This window comes from Melospiza georgiana, chromosome 6 (assembly GCF_028018845.1).
Source record: "Melospiza georgiana isolate bMelGeo1 chromosome 6, bMelGeo1.pri, whole genome shotgun sequence".
In the NCBI taxonomy this organism is placed as follows: domain Eukaryota; kingdom Metazoa; phylum Chordata; class Aves; order Passeriformes; family Passerellidae; genus Melospiza; species Melospiza georgiana.
Window position 1 is genome coordinate 32,860,201 of NC_080435.1, and position 22,233 is coordinate 32,882,433.

At 34.3% G+C, this 22,233-nt stretch overlaps 1 protein-coding gene across 1 annotated transcript in view; it reads right to left on the reverse strand.

Annotated features, from left to right (window-relative positions):
- The window catches only part of RYR3 (ryanodine receptor 3), a 198,456-nt gene that overhangs the window by 11,413 nt on the left and 164,810 nt on the right, over nt 1–22,233 (reverse strand). The window contains exons 75-94 of the mRNA XM_058025703.1: nt 20,662–20,758; nt 18,957–19,063; nt 18,101–18,152; nt 17,362–17,412; nt 16,973–17,072; nt 16,686–16,765; nt 16,249–16,325; nt 14,501–14,574; nt 14,241–14,258; nt 13,669–13,749; nt 13,194–13,282; nt 12,686–12,814; nt 12,251–12,355; nt 11,232–11,313; nt 9,565–10,886; nt 6,247–6,305; nt 5,097–5,265; nt 4,423–4,509; nt 2,441–2,638; nt 1,728–1,858 (exon numbers count right to left, since the gene is read on the reverse strand). Of these exons, the coding sequence (XP_057881686.1) occupies nt 1,728–1,858; nt 2,441–2,638; nt 4,423–4,509; nt 5,097–5,265; nt 6,247–6,305; nt 9,565–10,886; nt 11,232–11,313; nt 12,251–12,355; nt 12,686–12,814; nt 13,194–13,282; nt 13,669–13,749; nt 14,241–14,258; nt 14,501–14,574; nt 16,249–16,325; nt 16,686–16,765; nt 16,973–17,072; nt 17,362–17,412; nt 18,101–18,152; nt 18,957–19,063; nt 20,662–20,758 (3,108 nt within the window). The remainder of the gene's footprint in view (nt 1–1,727; nt 1,859–2,440; nt 2,639–4,422; nt 4,510–5,096; nt 5,266–6,246; nt 6,306–9,564; nt 10,887–11,231; nt 11,314–12,250; nt 12,356–12,685; nt 12,815–13,193; nt 13,283–13,668; nt 13,750–14,240; nt 14,259–14,500; nt 14,575–16,248; nt 16,326–16,685; nt 16,766–16,972; nt 17,073–17,361; nt 17,413–18,100; nt 18,153–18,956; nt 19,064–20,661; nt 20,759–22,233) is intronic.

Below are 22,233 nucleotides of genomic sequence, written 5' to 3' on the forward strand. Positions count from 1 at the left end.
TCCTGGAAATAACACTGAATTGAGAAAATATGCAGGAATGCAAAAGAGAAAAATAACTACTTAAACTAAAGGACAGTATTGGTAATATAAAGTCAATGCTAGCACAAGAAAAATGAGATTCCACAACAGTGTTCTGCTGGGATGTGAGGCAAACTTCCCAATGACTATGCTCCAACTTCTCCCTTTCTGAATTAGAATTCTGAATTAAATTAATCCAAATAAAGGCAAATGCTTCTAGTAACTCAAATGCATGGTATATTCTACTCCAATGCTCTGTATTATTTTTTTGCTTGATTTGTCAGGCTTTTAAGCAAAATATGTCATAGTGTAGCCAGCTTGTGTCTATCTCTTACAAGAAACTCCAATAATTTGTCAGGGTACATCTTTCGTACTTTTAATTACTTTTTTTCCCATTATAGAAAGCACATTTCAGTTTATACAGAACACTGGGTACCCTCCAGCAGTGGTTATTCTGGTTGTACAGTACTTGTACTAAACCTTGAGACTCAGTTAACATTAGAGGGAAGGATTAGCCTGCTTAAATTAGTCTTAATCTTTTGTTTAACCTCAGTAGACAGTGCAACATGCTGAGAACAGACTGTACGGCATGTCATTAGCAGTAAGTTGATAGTGTATTTTATTAATTCTTTCTTCTGTTTGCTGAAGATTCATTTAATGGGTATCTGGATGGGTTGCTATCAATAGTGATACAAACTGGTTGGAAAATAAGCAAGCTCTCCAGTTTTCCAATTAGCTTTGGTTGTAACTTTAATAATATGGGCTAGTCCATATTGCTGAATGAAATTAGGAAAAATTCTTAATACTTAGGTGTAGGAAAAAAAAGCATTCAAGAATTTCCAGTATTTTAGAAATCCTAATCATGGAAGCATGGATGGAAGGAAGGGACCTTAAAGATCACCTAGTTCCAACTCCCTCCCAGGGGCGGGGCCACCTTCCACCAGAGCAGGTTGCTCCAAGCCCCATCCAGCCTGGCCTGGAACACTTCCAGGGCTGGGGCATCCACAACTTCTCTGAGCAACCCGTTTAAAAGCCTCACTGTTATAGTAAAGAACTTCTTCCTAATAGCTAATCTAAACCTACCAGTACATTCTGAAAAGCAGCCTGCATTTTTTCTGTGGGAAGAGAGCTGACTTGCTGTGTTTGTCTGTGCCACTCCTACAAACTGCTGCAGCTTACCGAGACTCTTAGAACCAGTATACAACCACTACAGTATTTGCTAATGCCACAACTTGACAGATATTCCTGTCAGACCTACTCAAATTCTAGGAATGCTATTTTTCACTAGATTTACTCCTCTTGTCATGTACAAATTTTTTACCAAAGAATGGGAAAGAAAGGGAGTAGAATATGTGCACTGTACAAATGAAATAATCACTGGAAAGGATGGAAGTTATCTTTTTAAAAGTTTCTCAACAGAGACTAATATGTGAAATGTCTTGGAGAGACATTTTGAGGTAAAATACCTAATCCTTGCAAACCCTAGAAAATGAGAAGGAAGTGGAATATATGTGTTATCATAGTATTTATTAAATAAACAGATAATAGTGGATTTCACATTAGAGTCTACTACTGTAGCATCTAATATAAGGGGCTAAATGCATTTCTTTTAGATGAACTAAGTGACAGGTGGACAGGAAAGGTTCTAGATCAGTGGCTAATGAGCTATAATATTATAAGCAGTTTACACAGAGTCCAGTTTTACTTACGGAGTATTGATAACAAGGCGATCCCATTGTCCTTTAATATCATCCTCAGTTGGTTGTTCAGTTATGTATAGTCCATCAAATTCCAGCTTTCTAGCCACCTCCTTTTCTCTCTTGAATACAACCAGAGGGACCTGTGAAAGTGGTGGTGGCCATTTTTGTAATGGTTTATGTATTTTTGGTTCTTTGTAACACAAAGATGTGAGACCAAACATGACACTAGAATCTCCCACACTAGGCAGATCAATGCCTAGGCAGCCTCTGAGCAATGGCCACCTTGGCAGTCAAGCCCCAGCCCTCCCCACACACAGCTTTTTATTGCTGAGCATGGTGTTGCATGCCATGGAATACCCCTCTGGTTGATTGGCTCAGCTGTGCTGGCTGTGACCCCTCCCAACATATCTGCTGAGGGATGCACAGAGTGGGTAAAGCAAAGCCAGAGCCCTCACACTGTGCAAACACTGTCCAGCAATAACCAAATGTGGCTGTGTTACCTGCACCATTTTAACCACAAATCCAAAACACACTCACACTGCTAGGAAGAAATTTAGCTCCATTTCTGCTGGCCAGAATACAGGAGGAAAACATCTGCTTATTGAGCAGTGAGAATTTGTAAACAGCTAGGTACAAATGCTATTTCAGTATTAGCACTACCAACCATCTTGGGACATAGCCAGTGTTTAACAAACAGATTAGCAGTAAGATTTAGAACTTGCCTTTAGGCAGTAATATCCAATCACACAGACAAAGGAGATGACTGTATGAATAACTGCTAGTGCTCTGAGAGCAGGTGCCATGTAGCCAGTACTTTCTTCCAAAACAAAAAACACCATGCCCTCCTCTTCTTCCTCTTCAGCAAAGGAGTTCCAGAGATTAGAGTCTTCCTCTACTTCATCAAGTGGCTCTTCTGTCACCTGAGAAAAATTCAAGCATGTTGAATTTGTTGAAAAATAAACTTAAAAGTTTTTCCTTTAGTGACAAATGATGTTTTCAAAGCCTGCTCAAAGAAGATGATAGATCATTAGCTTTAAACATTCTTCATTTGCACAGCATAAGTCTCCACGTCATGTCACTGAAAAGAAAATCTGGAGAAAGAAAATACAGGCAGTTTACAAATCCCTCTAACAATGCCATAGCAAAACTAAAACATATGAAAAAGTTATGCAAAAACTATTTCTTGGAAGAAGCAAGGAATGAAAGGGTTATCTATTATGACTGAATTCAGGGTTTTTTATGTAATCTATATAGTTCCTGATGGCTCGAGTCTAAAAAGAAGCAAAATTTTAATATAATTTTCATATAATCAACAGTGTACACACTGTCCATAACTTTTCATTTCATGACTCAGTTTAGAGCTTACAAATTATATACAGCATTTCATCAGCTGACATACTGCCCTAAATTCTTCCAATAACTTTGAAAACCTGCCCTTTAAAATGAAATCCCTATGGGTGCTTTTTGGACAGCTTTGTCTGAAAGCTAAAGTCCTGTTCAGTCCTGTTTGACTCCCACTGACCCTTTCTTATGTATGACAGATGAACTTGCACTGACAGACGTGAACTTTTGTCCTTGCTCTTCCACAGAGTGGGTCGTCACCCACCAGACTCAAAGAAAAGCAGAAGAGAATGGGGAGAAAAGACAAAAGCAGAATTCTACATGTATATTTGAAGTCCATCTTCTCTAACCCTGTGGGAAAGAAAGAAAGAAAGAGACAAGCAGAAAGCCCTAAACAGCCATGACATCTTTCTCCTGGAATGTGCATTCTGCCCAGTTTCCAAGAGCTCTGTACATCTTTACCTGCCCTGCCTCTGAGAATGTAACTGTGTTATAGGAGCTGCATTTCAAGGTATTTGAGAACAGCACTCAGTTATTTCTAGACTGAATGTTCAGCCAGCTGCTTTTGTTGTTGAAGTTTTTGGTTTAAGTAACAGAATATGTAATAGAATATGTAATATTGGAAAACACAAGGTTCATCAGCTCATTACAACTTTCATTCTATATCTAGAAGGGGAAAATCAAAAGGTCCAGATTGCAGGATATGGATAAATCAGAGCTCTTATTCCAGACTTCAGTGTGGAAAGGGGGAAAAAATGAGGCTTTTATGAATGGGAATTCTCTTTATTGAATTCTAACCTGTTTCATTTCAAGGCTGTGAAGATTCATTACAAAATAGGATTCATTAAAGAAATTTCTTTAATTGGAAATTAAAGAAAAAGAACAGGCTGCTGAGGATGTTCTACTTTGTATCATCTGGTGTTACACACCAGAACCTGAAACAACTTTATATTCAGGTGAACCTCTAAGATTAAGTATAAACTGTGAATGTATAGCCTTCTTCATCAGTGAGCTAGACAAAAAGAGCTGTAGCCTACTATAAAAAAAAGAAGTAACTGAGAATAATCAGATTAACTGAAGTCTCTTAATATCTTGAGAACAAATTAAAGAAAAATATTTCAACAGTTTTGACATTTGAATTGTTTTAGTCGATTTCAATTTTCACAGAACAAGATCAACAGTCCAAACAACAACAGACTTATGTGATTAAATGGAAAAGTGCCTAGAAATTCAACTACAAAGGAGAAATTAAATAAATCTCTTTTCATTCAGCCTGAATAAAATAAAAACAGAGTAGTACAAACATTAAATTATTGTATCTTCTGGTACTAACAAAAATATTTAAAGAATAATGTTATCTTACCTTGTAAAACAGAAGAATAAAATTGATGGCAAATGCAACAAATAGAGCAAGAAACCTTAAGTTGTAAAAATTTCTTGCCAAGTAATGCTGAAAGTAAAAAATAAAAAGTAATTAAAGGTAGCCCATGAGTAATATCAAAAGAAGAAAAACAGATAGCAAGATTTTTAAAACCACAAATACATAATTGTGTTTCTTTCATAGATCATTTACAATGAGCAAGAGCATTTCCTGGCAGCCTATTCCCCTCTTTCATGATAAATGGAATTTAAATAATGGCCTTAGAATTATAAGTCAGAGAGTCTGAAACAGAAAGTGTGGAAAGATATGTTAGAATACTGCAAAAAACCTGCTTGAGAGTTTTCAGAGAACTCAACATTTCGTGGTTTTAAAACAAAGAAAAATACAAAGTAGAGTGAAAGACTCTAGAAGTTAGATTATGGAAAATAGGGAGCTCCTAAAAAGGAGCTCAGGAGCTTAATCTGTCTGTTACAAACTACACACAGAAATACTCAATTGTATAACTCTAAAAAGTATTATAAAATCACAACAGACTGACTACAGCCAATCATCTGAACACTGATACCCAATTTTCCTTGATGACATTTCTCTCCTAATTATCAAAAAAAGGTTCTATAAAGAAAATTCAATTATTAAAGAATTTAAGACAAACTTACAAGCATTTTTGTCTGATAAATTTCCAGAGCTTTGAAGAAGTTAGCCATAACAGCCTCTGGTTTCTCAATTTTTTGTCCATGCCTTCTCTTCTTTTTCTTCGTTTTTCCCTCTTCTAGCTGCTCAGATTGTACTTCCTTTGCTTTATCTTGTTTCTCGCCATCTTCCATACTAGAAGAAAGGTTAACTAATCAAAAATATCTAGCCAAATGTAAATGCATTAATTTCAAATGAATTTGAGTTCATAAATTTTGGCCTTAAAATTTAGTTTTTGTACTATATGTAGCTTTAGAAGAATTTAGTTACTAACAAAAAAACTTCAAAACCTGGGCTTCCATATGTATGACATGATGTTGAGGTATCAATATGAAAGTCTTAAAGTATAGACCTTTATGAGATATTTAAAAAATTAACTTAGGCAGATAGGAGAAAGATAAATGACTCTGAGGTAAATATTTAAACATGAAGCAAAATGGAAAAAAAAATATAATTATGTATAGATTTTGAATCTCTTAGAATCTCTTGGACACCTTTTGTTTGTCTGTGCAAAATATTTTAATCTTTTACTACAATATGGCTGCAGCTCCAGGCAGACAGGATGCTCCTTAAAAGTAGCATGCTGCTAAAGCAAGGTGAGTATTTTAAATATTATTTAGCAGTCATATATAGGATGACTGGACAAAGGAATGTATCTGCTGTCAAGATCTGATAAAACAGCAATAAATAAAAATAGTTGGGTTAGTTAAATCTTGTGTTTTAATGATCCAATAAAACTTCCATGAAAATTGTAGTGGGTAGTAGGGAAAGCAGAAAGCATAATAAGTTGCAGAGGTTTTTAACACTGGTGCTCATTTTTAAAGGAAGTTATGGGAATTTTTAAAGAGACAATGGCCACAGATCTATACATGCATAATTGTCAAGGGCCACAAAAATCAGATTGCCATTGTGTTGCCTAGTGACATGGTCTGCCATCTTTTAGTATATTTGCAAAATACTTAGGATGTACCCCTTAGTATGTTTTCAAAATACTGATGAGACAAAGTGTACATAAAGTTCTTTGAATACTGAGCATTTCTTGTGTTATTTTGGCCAAATTATTTAGCATTAGGAAGCACCAAGGAGTTAAACAGGAATTTTGTAAAATTAACTTACTCAGCCTTCTCAGCTTCTGCTTTTCTTTGTGTTCCAGCTTCTTTTGCAATTTCAGATATCTAGAAAAAGTATTTTAACTGTCAAAATGGATCCATTCAGATAAAATTCTGGTAACTTTAGGTATTGTCTTCTAAGAAACAAATAAAATAATTAATAATATTTTTATAGCACTGTGCACTTTTACTGTTTGATTTTTAAAGATAGGGGGTTCAGCCTATATTTTAACAGTGAAAAAGGTAGAATTTTTTCTGTATAATGTTATCAATATTCTAACTAGTCCAGTTGACTGAAAAACTTAAATATACACAGTGATCAGGCAAATTATGTGACCAGCTGAGGATGAAGGTAACTACACCCAGATCATATCCTGATACTAAGGTCACCCACAAAGTGGAGTTACTGATTGAAACTAGAAACAATATATTACTGTTATCATCAAAAATCTGAAAAACATTTCTGTAATTATCAGATATTACAAAACTCAATTACTTAGCTGTGATCAAGTAATGCAACTGAAAACAAATACTTAAATAACTTCTAGTTACACAATGTTTTCTTCAAGCTGTTTATCTTATCTGGGCTGATGGTTCATTAAACCTTTATTGGCACACCACACAATCCTCTTAAGTGTTGTGTTTACAGCTTTCCCTTGAGATAAGGAAAAACCAATGCAGAATTTTACAGATGGCTGACTGCAGCAAAGAAGATGGGGCCTGGATGTCACACACCTTTAGGCTGGGTGTTACAAGATCAAAGTAAACTCATTTCAAATGCAGTTTGAGTATCTAAGCTTCAATGGAAGTCCAAGAGATGCATGCCCTGACTCAAAAAGAAATCTAAATTTGTCTCTGCTCCCTTTTGCAAAAACCTGTCCTTACTCAATCCTCTCTTGAAGTGCTTAGACAGCAGTTTTCTCTTGGTCCTACATTTCCAGTTAACACATATATACACTTACCTAAAGTTTCTGCCACTACTCATCTGGATGCCTATCTTCCACAAGTATGTGGGAAAAGGATATAGGAAAGAATTTATTAAGTTGATCTTCCCTTGTGCATCTCACGTACACAAGGACGTCAGGTGGAACTTCACCTAGTAAACAATGGAGGTGTAACTCTCTCACAAAGAATCTCCCCTAAGATCTCTAGCTGGTGGAGGATAATTGAGAGATCATTTATGATGCCTGGTTCTTCTAAGGGATGGAGTGGTAGAAGAATGAATAAATCACTATTCATCTTATCCATATATGCTCTCAATTTTCTCTTTCCCAGGCTGAAAAACCTTAATTTTCTCAATTCCATTTACAAGATTTGTTCCATATCCAGCTTTACCAGCTCATTGATCTTCACTGAATCTTTTCCAGTTTTGTCACACTCTTTTTGAAGTGAGGGAACCTGATCTTCAAGACACAGATAAATTAACATTCATGGAGCATAATAATGTGGAGGCTTTCTCTCTTCCTTTCTCAACAATTCAAAATTTAAGTTTGCTTGACTGACATCATCACTGAAGTAATAATGTTGTACAACTCAGTTATATTCCCAAGATTTCATACTCGAACAGTAACAATGAGATCAAAATGAAGCATTTTACAGATAAAATTATAATTTTCCTCTTGTATTGATCACTTTCCTGATTTTTATCTGTTATTTTAAGGTAACTTCACAGTTAGCTCTTGATTTTATTGCTACCAATAATTAGATTTATCAGCAAACTGTTATGTCACTACTACTCTTCTAATTTGTGAACCCACATAACTCGGAGATTCCTGTAGAGCCTTACAGTAAAAGCAAACTCCTGAAAGGCTCCAGCATATATGATTCCATAGGTTATTTTGGAGTTTCTCTGGCTATGTGGTAAATGTCAGTGACCTTATCAGTACACTTTTCCAGTATATAGACCTGATTTTGTATTTCTATCCATTTGTGTGAATTTTATCATTGCAGATGCCTAAGAAAGACATAGTGACTTCTTGAAGGGAATTTTTGATTCTTACGCTGCTATTTCTGCTTTGAGCTCCACATAGTCTTTATAACCACTCCTCTAGCTAGATTATGTGAGCATTTATATACACAATGTGAGACGAATAGCAATTCCTATAATACAGAATTAGTGCAAACATTGCTTTGGTAAGTTTCACTACCTAACATATCAAAGGTAAAAGCTGGACAAATTGCAAACTGACTTCACATTAATGACTTAAACTATCTGCAAAAATTACACAGCATTTTCATCAGTAGTATAAAACACATCTGTAAGAAATGTATAAATCAAAGTAAAGCAAAGCATATTCTAAATGGTTTTTTCAGATCTGAGTTAAAATACTTACTTCAACTATTGATGAAAATTCTAATGTGTTTACTTATACCTGCCAAGATTCTTGTGTTAAAAGTTATTTTGAAATACCACATTATATTTATGCTAAATGAGACAGGATTTTAATAGACTGCAATTTTCAAGTCCACATATAAAAATGTTTTAATAAACACACATGAAAAAAAAATGCAAAAAATGTAGTTCCATTTAGGCAAGAACCAGAATCTGGAGAAAAACATACAAATTAAGAGAAAATAATGCACTAAGAAGTTGCACAGTTTAGATTTATCTTGAAGATATCTGGAAAATATATCATAAAAAGGTGAGTTAACGATGAGAGAAAAGATGTTTTTGAATAACACGTAGAAACAGACCTGAGATGTAAAGTGAAACATAGTGCCTTCCAAATATGATAAATGAATTGGTTTTGACATTTAGTTCTGTCTATTTTTACACAGAAAAATATTCTCTTTAGTCCAGCTGAGTGGAACAAAATGTATTGTTTGTAAACCAGAAAAAGAGTAAAGAATAATTATACAATAAACATTAAACTTACAATAAATTCAGGCCAATATATTTCAAATAATAGGAAAACAGGATACTCTATTGCATGTACAGCATACAGAAGAACAATGTTAATGATAAGGCATTATTATGGAGATAATAAGTTGTGAAAGTAATTGAAGTATACTATGAAAAAATGGGGTACGCAGAATAAACAAGACCATAAATAATTTAAAGCAAAAACTTTGACTAGAAATTTGCTAGCAGTTTATGTTTTGAATAAAGTCCAAATGAACAGTAACAATTTACTGCACTGAAATCTAAACATTGGGCTAAAATTTCCTGTTGGTTTTCAAATGTGTAGAGATTATAAAGTAAGTTCTTACTGACAATATATATTAACCAGTTAAATATAAAATAAATCTGTTATTAAAATTCAGTAATTTATTATTATTGGAATTAATATTATCTTTAAAAAATATAAAAATCTCTTTAATTTACCTGTAATCTTTTTTTCTTATGAACTGTGTTTTCCAAAGGTGTTTGGATCTCAGTACCAAGGATTTCTGCAATATCTCCAAGTCCAGCATCATGACCATGTTTTGATCCTTCTTTCTTTGTAGGAATGCCAAAAATGTCTGCAATTATGTCAGCTTCTCCTTTTTCACTCTTCACAAACTCCCCGAGTTCAGCTCTTATGCCATGCTCAGCACCTTCAGCTTTTTCTGCTTCCATAACATCATCATGGATTCCAAACTGTGTTGGATCAGGCATATCCCCTAATATTTTTGTAACTTTTATGTTTTTGGCTCCTTCAACCAGGCCACCCCCAAATACAGTGCTCCAAAGAATCTGGAATATCCCCCACACTATAGAAAAGAACATTTGGAATGTCCCTACAAATAGGATCCAGAAAAAGGAGAAAAACACTTTCACCATCTCTTTTATTGTCATCTTTTTTACTTTCCTGTATTGTTTCCTAAGGTTCTTCACAGTGACCATTTTCAAAAAGTGGGCAACGTTCTTTTTCACAGCAACACAGGCCACTGCAAAAGCTGAAGCAGGTTCCAGGGACTTCTCTTCTTCCTCATCATCTCCAATATCCACTACATAGGCAGGCTCTGCCTCTTCCTCCTCCTCAGGCCTCTCAGATGAATCTGTTTCAGAGATCTGGGATGCTAACTGCATTTCAAAAATTGTGTCTTCACAGAAATTCACAAAGAGTTCCATTTTTTCTTGCTCTCCACCTTCATTTACAACATCAAATATGAACTGTCTTTTAGATTCCTTCACCTGTGGCTTCTCCCACTGCATTCTACTGGATTCACTGATTTCAAAGTAAACTCTTTCTATTTTCTTGGCCCCACCCATTATTTCAATACGGCCAAGGTATGGTTCAAAGTAATTAAGAACACTTTCTGCAGGCTCAAGTAAGCTCTGAAGGCGTGGATCATTAGGCATGTGCTCTGAAAGGTTTGTAAGCAATACTACTACATTAAATCCAATGTCTTTGGCTGGTTCATGGAATCTTTCCACAAAGTCAACATAATTGAACATGTCATTTTCATCAGCTTCTGTACAGGACAGCAGGAAATCAATCTCTGACTGTATGTATTGCTTTTGAGCCTCCATTGATTTTTGAAATTCCTTCTTGGAAATGATTCCTTTACCATCTGGATCATACTCTTTGAAAGCATCTGAATTAGTCAGATCTTTTAACTTCAGGAACATGTCAAAGAACTTCAAAATCATTTCTACATTGCTAGATGATTCTACAAGCGTGTCCACCATTTGTTTTCCAATAGTTCCATTTACAACGTTACCTAAGCAGTGTGTTATAATAGAAAGTTATTTGACAGCTACATTTTAAATAATGACATTTCATATTTCTGCTGAAAACAGAACAAAAATGTTCTTAAATCTTAGTATTTTTTCTTCCAACATGCTTTTCTCTAGCAGCCCTCTATTTCAGGACTACGTATATTCCAGAATAATTCTTAAACAAATATGAAGAAAGTCTTTTTACCCAAAGATTAAATATAGGCAATTAAAAAGCAGTTTAGAAAGATGAATGTAATAATTGTTCTTTACACTAGGAAGTGAGAATAGTGCTTTACAATAGGAAAGGGAGATAATCATATTTGACCAAAAAGCAAAACAGGTCCAACCTTCAAGCAGTGACAAGAGCATCACTACCATATCCTTTAGTAGATCTAGCAGCTCCTTAAGCAATTCAATCTGAGCAGAGTCCTATTAAAAAACAAAAACAAAGGACTGTAAGATTGTTTTAAATTTGTATTTATATGGAAAACTTAATAAATTTAGAGAGAAATGGTATCAAAGATGATCAGCTAAATTTCATTTACATTATTCAGCAACATTTCATTGTCATTGTATTATGATTGCAATCAGAAGTCTAATACAACATGCAGCTTACTGCAGCAGAGGTATTAACACCATAAAGTTAAGCTTTAATAAAGCATTAAGGAGTACCAAAGTGCAGGTAAGGGACAGCAGAAACAAACAAAAAATATTGGTTGCTACACAGATCTGAAAGTATCTGTCTCAGAGGAAATCCATCCTTTTTCACTTCACTGGCAATATTTCATGGCATTATGCATTACCACTCAAAGAGAACTAGAACTGATTAGAACATGCTAAGTCTAATGTAGATTTGTGTTTGACATTAAGGCCCTAAATACTAGTTTCAAAATTCTGATATATTTCTATAGGGTGGGAAGAAATCTTGTAAGTCAGAGGATAGCAGAGACACTGAATAAGAAAGGAAATTACTCTCTGCACTGTTGCATTCAGTGCAGAGTTTGAGTGCATGGATGCATTAAGCAGAAGTCACAGAAGAACACAGAATCCTGACGCTGTGGAGTGGGACTGTGCTCTGTACAGTGAAATAAACAGTGCCTGTGTCCCCGTGCTCTCTGTCTTTAACTGCATAAGTTGACCAAATATCACACTCCCTCCCTCTTTGGCTCTTTCTCAGCTTTTCTCTTGACCCACTTATGTTCAGTGCTTTTAATGGTGTTTCTGCTCTGACAGATCCTCCAGTTTTGGCAAGAGAGAGAAAGGGACCAAACTGCCACGTTTGTTACCAGAAAGGTGTAACTGAGCTGTAAATGTCAAGTTTGGTTTTAGTGAAGGTGAGTACACAGACAATTAACGTTGAAAATACCTGTGAAAGTTTCATTTGCATATTGGCAAACACATGAAGAAAGCCAACAACTGCATCCCACAGCCTACTATGAGCCAGACTCTGTTGATTACCTATGCAAGGGCCCTAAAAAAATTAAGAAAAACATATTTTTTATTTATGTCAAATAAACCAAAACAAATCAAAAAGAAGTTTCAGGCATCCATGAAGCTATATGAGAAGGTTTTCCAAGATCTCTGGGTATCTAGTGCACAAATACCAAATTGTATCCTGTTAAATACATACATGCTTGAATGTTTTAGTTCTCACTTTACACTGGTCCAGTGATTCCATGTAACTTTATCAAAATTTAAAAAAATTATGTGCAAAGCATTTACAAATTGATGAAAGAACATGATCATGATGTGTGAGCATGGAACTTCTCTGTTAGTATCTTGAGAAACACATTCTGTTTACCTGGATATATTCTGTAAGAGAATTGAATATTTGTTTGGTGACAGCCAAAGCTTTAGAAAAGTTACGTTGTCCTGATTCATCAATGATATCCTTTCCTGAATAGTACCAATAGAAGTCACTGATGGATTCCTAAGAAAAAAACAATGTTACATTTTCTAGGTTTGAATTCTCTATGCCGTATTTACTGCCTGTATTTGTATCACCAAAACTTTAATCAGTAATTCAGATGAAATTTAGCATATCTGTGTCAAACTATTTCTCATTACAATAATATTTTTCACTTTCTTCAGAAGTGAACAATGAAAACCATTACCAAACATCTGATTCCACACAGAATTCTGAAATGTCATCTGTTTTCAAAGGAAAAAAGACACGAAAAAACTAAAAATTCTTCATTTTAGGTATCTCTTAGAGAGAATTTTCATGTTTGATTCCAATAAAATGTGAATCTAAAGAAGTGAAGGAAAGCTAATATGTTATACTCCATTTTCATCTGTTTTTTCCTCACCTGAAGACGCAAGAGATAGTCAACAGTACTAATGATAATATTCACCGTTGTGGTGTTGCCCATCTGAGTACGTAAGTAATTTTGAAAATCTGAAATAAGAAGTGATTTGTGCTTGGTTAGTATACAAAGGAAAAAAATACATTATTTTTCTATTGCCATGGGGAATGCCTTCTTTTTAAATATCTTGTTGGATACAGATGCTTATGTTGTAGAAATTCAGCTTTAGACCCAGTGTATGTATAAGTGGACAATTGTTATCCCGGTGACTTGGAACAGGCTTTACTAGTAATATGCTACATACCAAAATTAAATTAAGAATTAAAAAATCATATTGAATTCTTCAATTCAAATTGTTGTCATGCCAGTTTCCCCTCAGGAAACTTAATGCATTAGAGGAAAACATTGGTTCTTATTGCACTCTGTTTAGGAACAGACTCACCACACATTTTCTACAAAATTAATTCAGTTCTCTTACCATTGTTATGCCCTTCACAGAGAAGTTGCAAAAATCTAAATAGATCTCGAGTAAATTCATCATGCTGCAAGACTTTTTCACCTTCAAAATATATAAATACAATGATTATGTGACAATTGCTATGATTAATTATGCACAACACATAATCCTACAGTAACCTTTTAAAGTGGAATTTTAATAAAAGAATCAGTATTTAAAAGCGTTAAAGCAATTTAAAAGAAATAGACTGATAATAATGAAAAGAAAAACTGAGACAGAAAAAGCAGAGCCAAAGTATTTAGCACTCCAATGCATCCATGGTTAAAAAAGAACACTAATTTGAAAAAAAAAAAAAAGGCAACAGGATATATATCTAATAAGTAAATTGTTAGTCATAACTAAAATCATGCCTTAAATATGAGTGACACTTCTTTAGTAAGCATCAAACTCTTTATCCAAGCTAAACACACAACCTGCTGCAGACCATAAAGCTAAACCTAAAGATATCTGAGAAGATGCAATGAGAGATTTCTCTCTGTATTTGCAACACACTTTTGCAACAATAGTATCAAAAACTGTAAACCCAAACATACCACGCTCACGAACGATGACTGTGGATCAAAGAAAAATAACAAGAATACAAGATAAGAATATTGGAAGTTACAATATTTTTCTTAAAAATTATTGCTAAAGATAGTGTAAAAAAAAAGCATATTCAGAACCCAGAGCCTAGAATTACTTGTAGTAAGTTTAACAACAGAAACCTCAAGCCACAGTAAACAACAGTTCAAGTTAAAGAAGGAAGCACAAATAATGTTTAAAGCACTACTGGAATCAATTTCATTCTACTTACGAGTTCCTTCTTCAGTGACCATTCCCAGGCCTTCTGCTTTATTCTGTCTCTCAAACGCATTCAAGTCAAGAACACTTATATTTAAAGAAAAGAAAAACAACAGCACAAACAGGAAAAAGGACTATAGTAAACAATGGAAAATAATTTTCTTCTACAAAATTTCTAGAGGCTTTCAACTACTACTCTTGACCCACAACAACATGCATTGCTTCATATTTTATTTAATACTCTTATTAAATAAATGAGCTTTGGATGAAACTAAGGGTCCAGTGTCCAATTCTGACAAGAAATGAGTCTCAGGTCATGTCTCACCATTTACTTAACTTCACTCCTGACAATGACATTCACAGTGTCATGTACAAACAAATGAGGAGTGTAAAAAGAGCCTGAAATATTACTCTTTATGTTGATTTAAACCTACCACTAAAGGAGAATACTGCCGTTGTTTCTCTCTCACACTGTTTTCCACTAAGTTGTCACTATGACTTTTATTATGTTGTTTCTGTATATATTATTACAGAATATTACAATATTATAATACAACATGGTTATATTATTCAGAAAATGTATGGAATTCCTGATTCTATATGTACAAGAAAGAAATGTTGAGAGGTTCCATCTCTTCCAAGGTCAAAAGACACTGATATCTGAATTTTATTTTGTTAACTTGGCATAGCTCAGCACATGGAATAGCAAATCATGATTCTTCTCACCACCCAGTTAGAATACTTTCATTCAAACCTCCAATAAAATTCTATCATTATCTAATTTTAGTTCAGTTAAATAGAAATGCAGTCACATATTCAATCTAGTGACATCATTAAAACCAAAAGCATTTCTTAAAGCATCATTTTATTTTCTTATAATTTCTTATCTGTTCCAGTAATTTTATCAATAGCTCTTTTAATGAAATCCTGAAAAACAGATATACACAATTGGTAATAATATTACAGCAGGGCCTGTTTGAGCAAATCTCTGCTAAAGTGTTCTACATAAATGAAAAAGTGACAAGGCAGATATTACTTAATTAGGCTGCAACTATTCAACAATAATTTCTGCAATACAGGTCACAATTCTTTCCACATTTTATCTTCTATTCATACAGCTCCTCCACTTCTAATTCCCAGTCTACTCCTTCAGAATGCTTCTGGTTCTTTTTTAAAAGGCTGAAAAAATGGAGGTTGTCTACTGTAAGAGTAATCAAAAACACCAGAAATTTTCTATCTTATGCATGGGAGTCCTTTACCCCAACTAATTTGAACTGTTTTATCAAGGGAATGGACTGCTAGAGTCTCACTGGTCACATGCCAACTCTAACAAAGCTGATATATATGCAGAGGATTCACAAGAGACAGCGATTACGCAACTCGCCAGAAATGTGCAGGAACTGAAAGCTTAGTAAAGCTCCACTGGCCTGTCTCTCCCTTAGTGGTGGCTCTTCTCCATCCTTGCAACCTACCAGACAAAAACCTTGAGGGATCTAGGATCAGTAAAGGAGCCATTACATTTTATTTTTCTGTCTCTTCAAACTAAGTCTTCAAAGGCATGTGCAGTCTTGCTTTATTTTCTCCCTTGGAAGAATACTCCAAAAGATTAACAGGCTGTTCCTGTGATTCACAAAACTTCCCACAAGAGTTCTACAACCTGTGACTCCTGTAATTTAAATCTAATGCATCCACCTGAACTGAGCAGTAAGCCAGTGAATATGAGTAAAACAGAACCTGTAATAATGCGACTTATGGTTTTACCTGCAGGACTGCATCAAGCCAGAGAGGCTTTGAAAAAATCCAGCATCCTTTTTCTCCTTCAGGTAGTCTAGCATTTTCTAAATATTGTATATTTTTGAAGGGAAAAAATACAACATTAACAATATACAATAAAAAATAACTAGCAATTAATTATTAATAGTATTTATAAACTAAACTAAAATAGTAAAGGTAATAAGTGCCCTTATAATTAATGATACTGAAATTATAAGAATTCAAAAATTCCAGAATTAGTTCCTTGAAATGCAAATCACTGGCAAAAAAATAATATAATTGCCTTGCACCAAAAACACACTGACATTTCTTCACTGTTTGGCTTAAAATTAAGTGCATTAACTTAAACAACAGGATACTAAAATTGTCAAAATTGCTCGCCTCATTTATGCAAGCAAGACTCACAGTAGTTGGAAATGCATTACCTGTTGCACTATGGTGTTTCCACCATTTAGAATAGCAATACCAAGTTTCAGTGTTTCAACAACCATGGGTCCTGTATGACCTGTCAAAACAAGGATACACTCCTTAAAACTTGTAGTTATGAGCTCTTCAATCAGAAACACAGTCTGGAAGTTTTACTTAGTGCAGTTGCTACTGGCATTTATTTTGGCTCATTAAGTGTTGTACAGAAGCTGTTTATGATAGCTACATGATAGGTACAATGACATAACACTCCTCTCTATGCTTCAAAGATACCACAGAGCATTACCTTTGCTTGCACTGATCATCTGAAGGACCATCTCAGCAGCTCCACGATCATGCAAGCGAGCTTGCTGATACAGAGTTCTCTGCTTTTCCATTTCTTTCTCCTGGGTTTGGGAACAAAATGACAACAGACTACAGATTGGAATGGATCCAGGAAAAACAGGAAGATGAGAAATCTGAAGTTGTTGAAGACCATCTGCCTCCAAAATCCATGGGTTGTTTGACTCCAAAGTTTCAAAACACCCCATCTTTCTTTAATGTGAATAACCCAGTAAACCAGCTCACTGTGTTCAACACACAATGTGTTATGCTATTTTTGCATTTATTCCACTGGACATATTTAAAGTACTTTCACATTAGATTGTGAGAAAGAAATGTTATTTAAACTCTCACCTCAAATGTCTTTTCTTTATCTTCGTCTCCCTCTTCTTCTTCCTGACAGCTCTTTTGATGTTAAAAACAGAAATCACAAGATCTTGCTTATTAAGAAACATAATGCCTACTTTTGCTATACTATTTCTACAAAATTGCCAAATAATTTTTCAAGCAATTACTGAAGGTATTAAGAAGATTTTAAAAACATTTAATTGCAAATATTTGTGCTTATCTGCACTAAGAAGCTGATATTCCCTAACATGTGAGTATTTCAGGGTATTCATCCAACTACATACACACCCTGTAACTGCAGGCTCTATAAACTTGTGCCATATCACTATATCCATGATATTTCTCTTCACAGTCAACCTCTCATCACAAGTCAGCTGTAATCAATATGTTGCAAAAAACTGACCTATCTTTGACAGACTTCAAGTATTAACCCAAAAATCATTACCCAAAGAATGAAGATAACTAATGGGTTTAAACTGCTCAGGAGTTAATTATATGAAAAAAAAGTGTCAAGTGAAAGGAACAAGACTGCATCTACTGAAATGTTATAGTACTGCTTTAACATAGGAAATTTCTCATTATACATATACGTAAAACTCGGAACTGCATTTGCTTCATTAAAAATATAGAAGCTATTATCAAGCAGTCCATGTAAGAAACAGAAAGAAAAGATTTAAGAAACATCTAAAATCAATGGGAAGTACCTAAATGCAGTGAGGGATGGAGTTTGAAATTATGTACTTACCTTTGCCATCATGGCAGAATAGGCAATATATAGAGGATCATGTCCTAGATTGCTGTGAAGAGTAAAAAATATTTTTAATGATATTAATTTGATGATATATTAATATAAAGAATTCATATGCCTTTTTATTAAAATGTATTTTATTAAAGTAGTCTACTTGATAAGCTATTAATCTTGAAAATTGTGTCATGAAGGACTTCTCTTATCTAAATCCAAATCTCTAAGTTTTTACTCAAACAATTTAAAGGTATATTTGTGCATTCAACTTAGTCATCATTAGCTGTTGAAGGTGCAGAAAAGTAATATGGAAATATAAATTAGAATAATTATAATTGTTAGATGGCAAGATTTTATTAGTCATACAGAAAAAGTATATGAAACTCTGGAATACTCATAAAAATCTAATCATTCTAATCAACAATCTAAAGTCAAAACAGAAGCTGGCAATGAGATTCATAAACATCAACAAAACCTTTTCTGACTTACATTGTGAAATGTAATGAATATCAAAACCAAGAACACACATCTATTAATTACCAGGAGAAACCAGGGCAAGGTATTCTGATTAAACCTGCAGTTTCTGTAGAATTCATGTTTCCAGGAGAAGTCATGCTCAATCATTTCTGCATTGGGTATTTACTAAGCTTTTAAAATGTCAAAAATAGTCAATATTTATCTCAATGTAAAGGTTATATTCAGTTTAAATACAGGAAAACTCTAATGAAACTAAGAGGGAAAAAGGTATTCACCATGTACAAAAATGAACTACACTTGTGTTAAATCCATTTGGTAATGTTTCTAAAAATTCAGTTACTTGTGCTTTTATTCAATGGGCTTTTTCACACAGCTCTTTTACCTTCTCTCTGTAAGAGCACTGCGACTAAAATAGAGGATAATCTGATGAAGTGGATCAGGATGCTTTTTCTCAGTCTCTTCTTCTTCCTCATCTTTTTTTGGAGATGTCTGTCTCAAGATTTAGAATATAAAAGTTAAGCTTCATAAGTAAAAAAAAAAAAAAAAATCCTTAATTAAGCTTAGGAAAGGATTTCAGTAATTTTATTCTATCCAATTTACATTAACTGCCAGTATTAATCTTTTCAGGAGTTTACAACATAACCTGTAACTCCTGAAACAGGCAACATTATGTGCCTGTTTGATTCTGAAGAGATAAAAATATATGGTTTTTGTTCATTATTTTTGTAACTTTAGAATTTTCTCATTTGCAAGGTATTGAGAATGAGACTGGGGAAATCTTGGGGAAGCCTTATTAAAGAGAAATCATGCATCTCCAGTTGAATTGAAAGGAAGTTCTAGCTCAATTATTTTATAGTAGGTACTGGAATAATTTTTAATAACATCATCAGATACATCCTATTCAGACTAGCACTATCCACAATCTTTTCATATATAATTTCCAAGTAACCTTGGTTCAATTAATGCTCATTATTGTAAACTTCAAACATTTTTGGCAGTTAAAAATACAACATAGTCAGAGCCGGCCAAAGAACAGATTATTACCCTTACCTTACTTGTGTTATCACACCTTTGTACAGTTACTAGTTATTGTAGATTTATTGTAATTACAGTAATTATTTTAATTATAGAAGTTCAATTCTCAAGGAAATCTGAAAGAATTGCTTTGATTAATGGCCTCATTCTTTCCTTTAGCAGGAAGCAACAAAGTCAATCAGACTGACCATATAATTGTCCAGAGCATGGGAAGAATGTCCCTACCCATGGCAGGGGGTTGGAACTAGATAATCTCTATGGTCCCTTCCAACCCAAGCATTCTGTGTCTCTACAATATCAGGTATAATGGCTCTTTAAAAAGCACAACATGAGTGCTTCTGCTAACACTGAAGCACTTCCTGATGCATCTTCATGTGATCCATGAAGCTGTATATTAACTTTCCTGGTGTTTAGAGACTGGGGAGATAAGCTCCTTGGAGGTATTTTTGACAAGTTAACTACACAGAGGGAAGAGAAAGAGCAGTAGGCATTCTGAACTGATGTTCACTACCAAAATCCCAAAGTTTACCAATCACTTTTATCAAGTACACAGGTAAACTGCATTTTTGCTGAATATGGCTGCATATATTTACTTATTCTTATGATGCATCAAAAAGGAAAACAGTAAAAATAATTTGTATCAAAGCTGAAAATGTTAAAATTAATTATGCATAAAAAATTTAAAAGGGAAAAGGATCACTAGTATCAAGCTTTTAAAAAATCCCATAAGATAATATATATACAAGCATAGGAATTACCATAATGACAACAACAACAGTCTGACTGGTTATCTAATCCATTTCTCTTCCCAAGAATGAGTATCATGTAGCTCGTCTGAAGGCACAGATCACCTTAATGCACTTCAGTGTGCATCAAAGGACAATGTCTTTTTGACCACAGCAGAAAATTACCTTATGCTCTGAAGCATAAGGATTAATATTTTATAAGTTTATGCATACAGTACACAAAAATTAAATATGTTTTATAATAGATACATAGAATACACACTGAAGTGGGCATTGAAATATATGCCCAGTTATGTCAGTACTTACAGCCAAATCCTGAACTAGTTTCTCCTCAAATGAATATTCCTCTGTTTCTATCCAAAAGTTCTGATAGCCATTGAGGAAGAGGTTAATAGAACGGTGCCTGGGGGGGTTGTGAAAGTGAGATCAAGAGGGGTAACGGAACAGAGTATAACAGCTCAGATGGTTAATGGTTAGTAAGGATTCTTATTTGTACAATTCTGATCCTCTGATTGGTCAGTGAAACAAAATGCAAAACATAACTAACATTCAGTGACAAACCTGCAGGTACTTTTGAACATTCTTACTGTTTTTATACACATATGTATACATTACTTTTTATTTTGAAGGCTAAGAGAGGCTTAAAATACATTATACATGAAACTGCACGACTGATACCTTAATGCAAGCATGAGAAAAACACACACTTGAACAGACTGAGAATGAGTGAGTGCGGTATACATCTACAAGGTGTAAATCCAAATTGCTAGATTTAGAACATCAAGACAGCAGACACTGGCCATCAACACCAAAATAACTATCAAGTGCTTTCCAGCATAGTATCTAAAGACAATCATTGCCTTCTTCCACAGAAAGAAGCCTAATCTCAGCTTCTTGTCTTCCAGTTCTAAATCAGGGCCGTATTAGCATGTCCTCAAGGAGTTGCATTAGAAATATAAAAACCTGCTCTACGAAATGACCAATTTTAGAAAACTCTAAGTCATATGAATTACTACTGTATACTATTCATTAATTTAACTTTCCACAGAAAATAAACTCATGGCAATAAGACTACACATAATAATGGCAAAATAAATCTGTCTTCACATTATTTTGGGGAAAAAATTTTTTCTGAGCTGCACTACATGAGGCTAGAAAGGCTGTTCCATGCAGCCTTTTCATTTACTTTTATCAGTTGCCACCAAAAAAAGCTATAAAAATGCACTACATATACACCATTAAATACCTTTTAAATACAAGGTGCACACAAATCAGTATTTTATAATGAAATAGCTGTTAAGTCAACACTTTAGGCTCACTTGCTGACACTGGTGTTGTTTTATTATAAAATTTTGAAAACTGACCAATCAGAATCCCCTCTGAAAATTGTACAAATTCATGTTTTTATGATAATATCAAATCATGGCTGGGAAGGAAGAAGTGGGCGCATAAGCAAGAGGCTCTCCACAAGTTACATTACCGTTAACTTGAGTATAAGCCTGTCATACTGAGTTTTTTCATGTACTTTTTCCAGCCAAACACGTTGAAAGGTGCTCAGGAAGAAATTGCTAATTTTGTGTCTGAAGAAAAGCATATAGGTTTTCATTGAAGAAAGGCACAAGTTAAATTCAATAAAGTATTCAGATAGAATCTATCGTAAACCGTGCTTGAAAAATTGCCATGTACAACTTTGCTGTATCTATGTGCATATACAGATGACAGACAATAAGACAAAGTTTTTTCAAATTAATTTCCTTGAAACATCAAACATAGACACATCTCAGAGAAAACACTTATCACATAACACACTTTTTCAAAGCCATGTACATTCAATAAACACAGAGCATGGAGAATTACTACTTCCTAACTTGAATGATG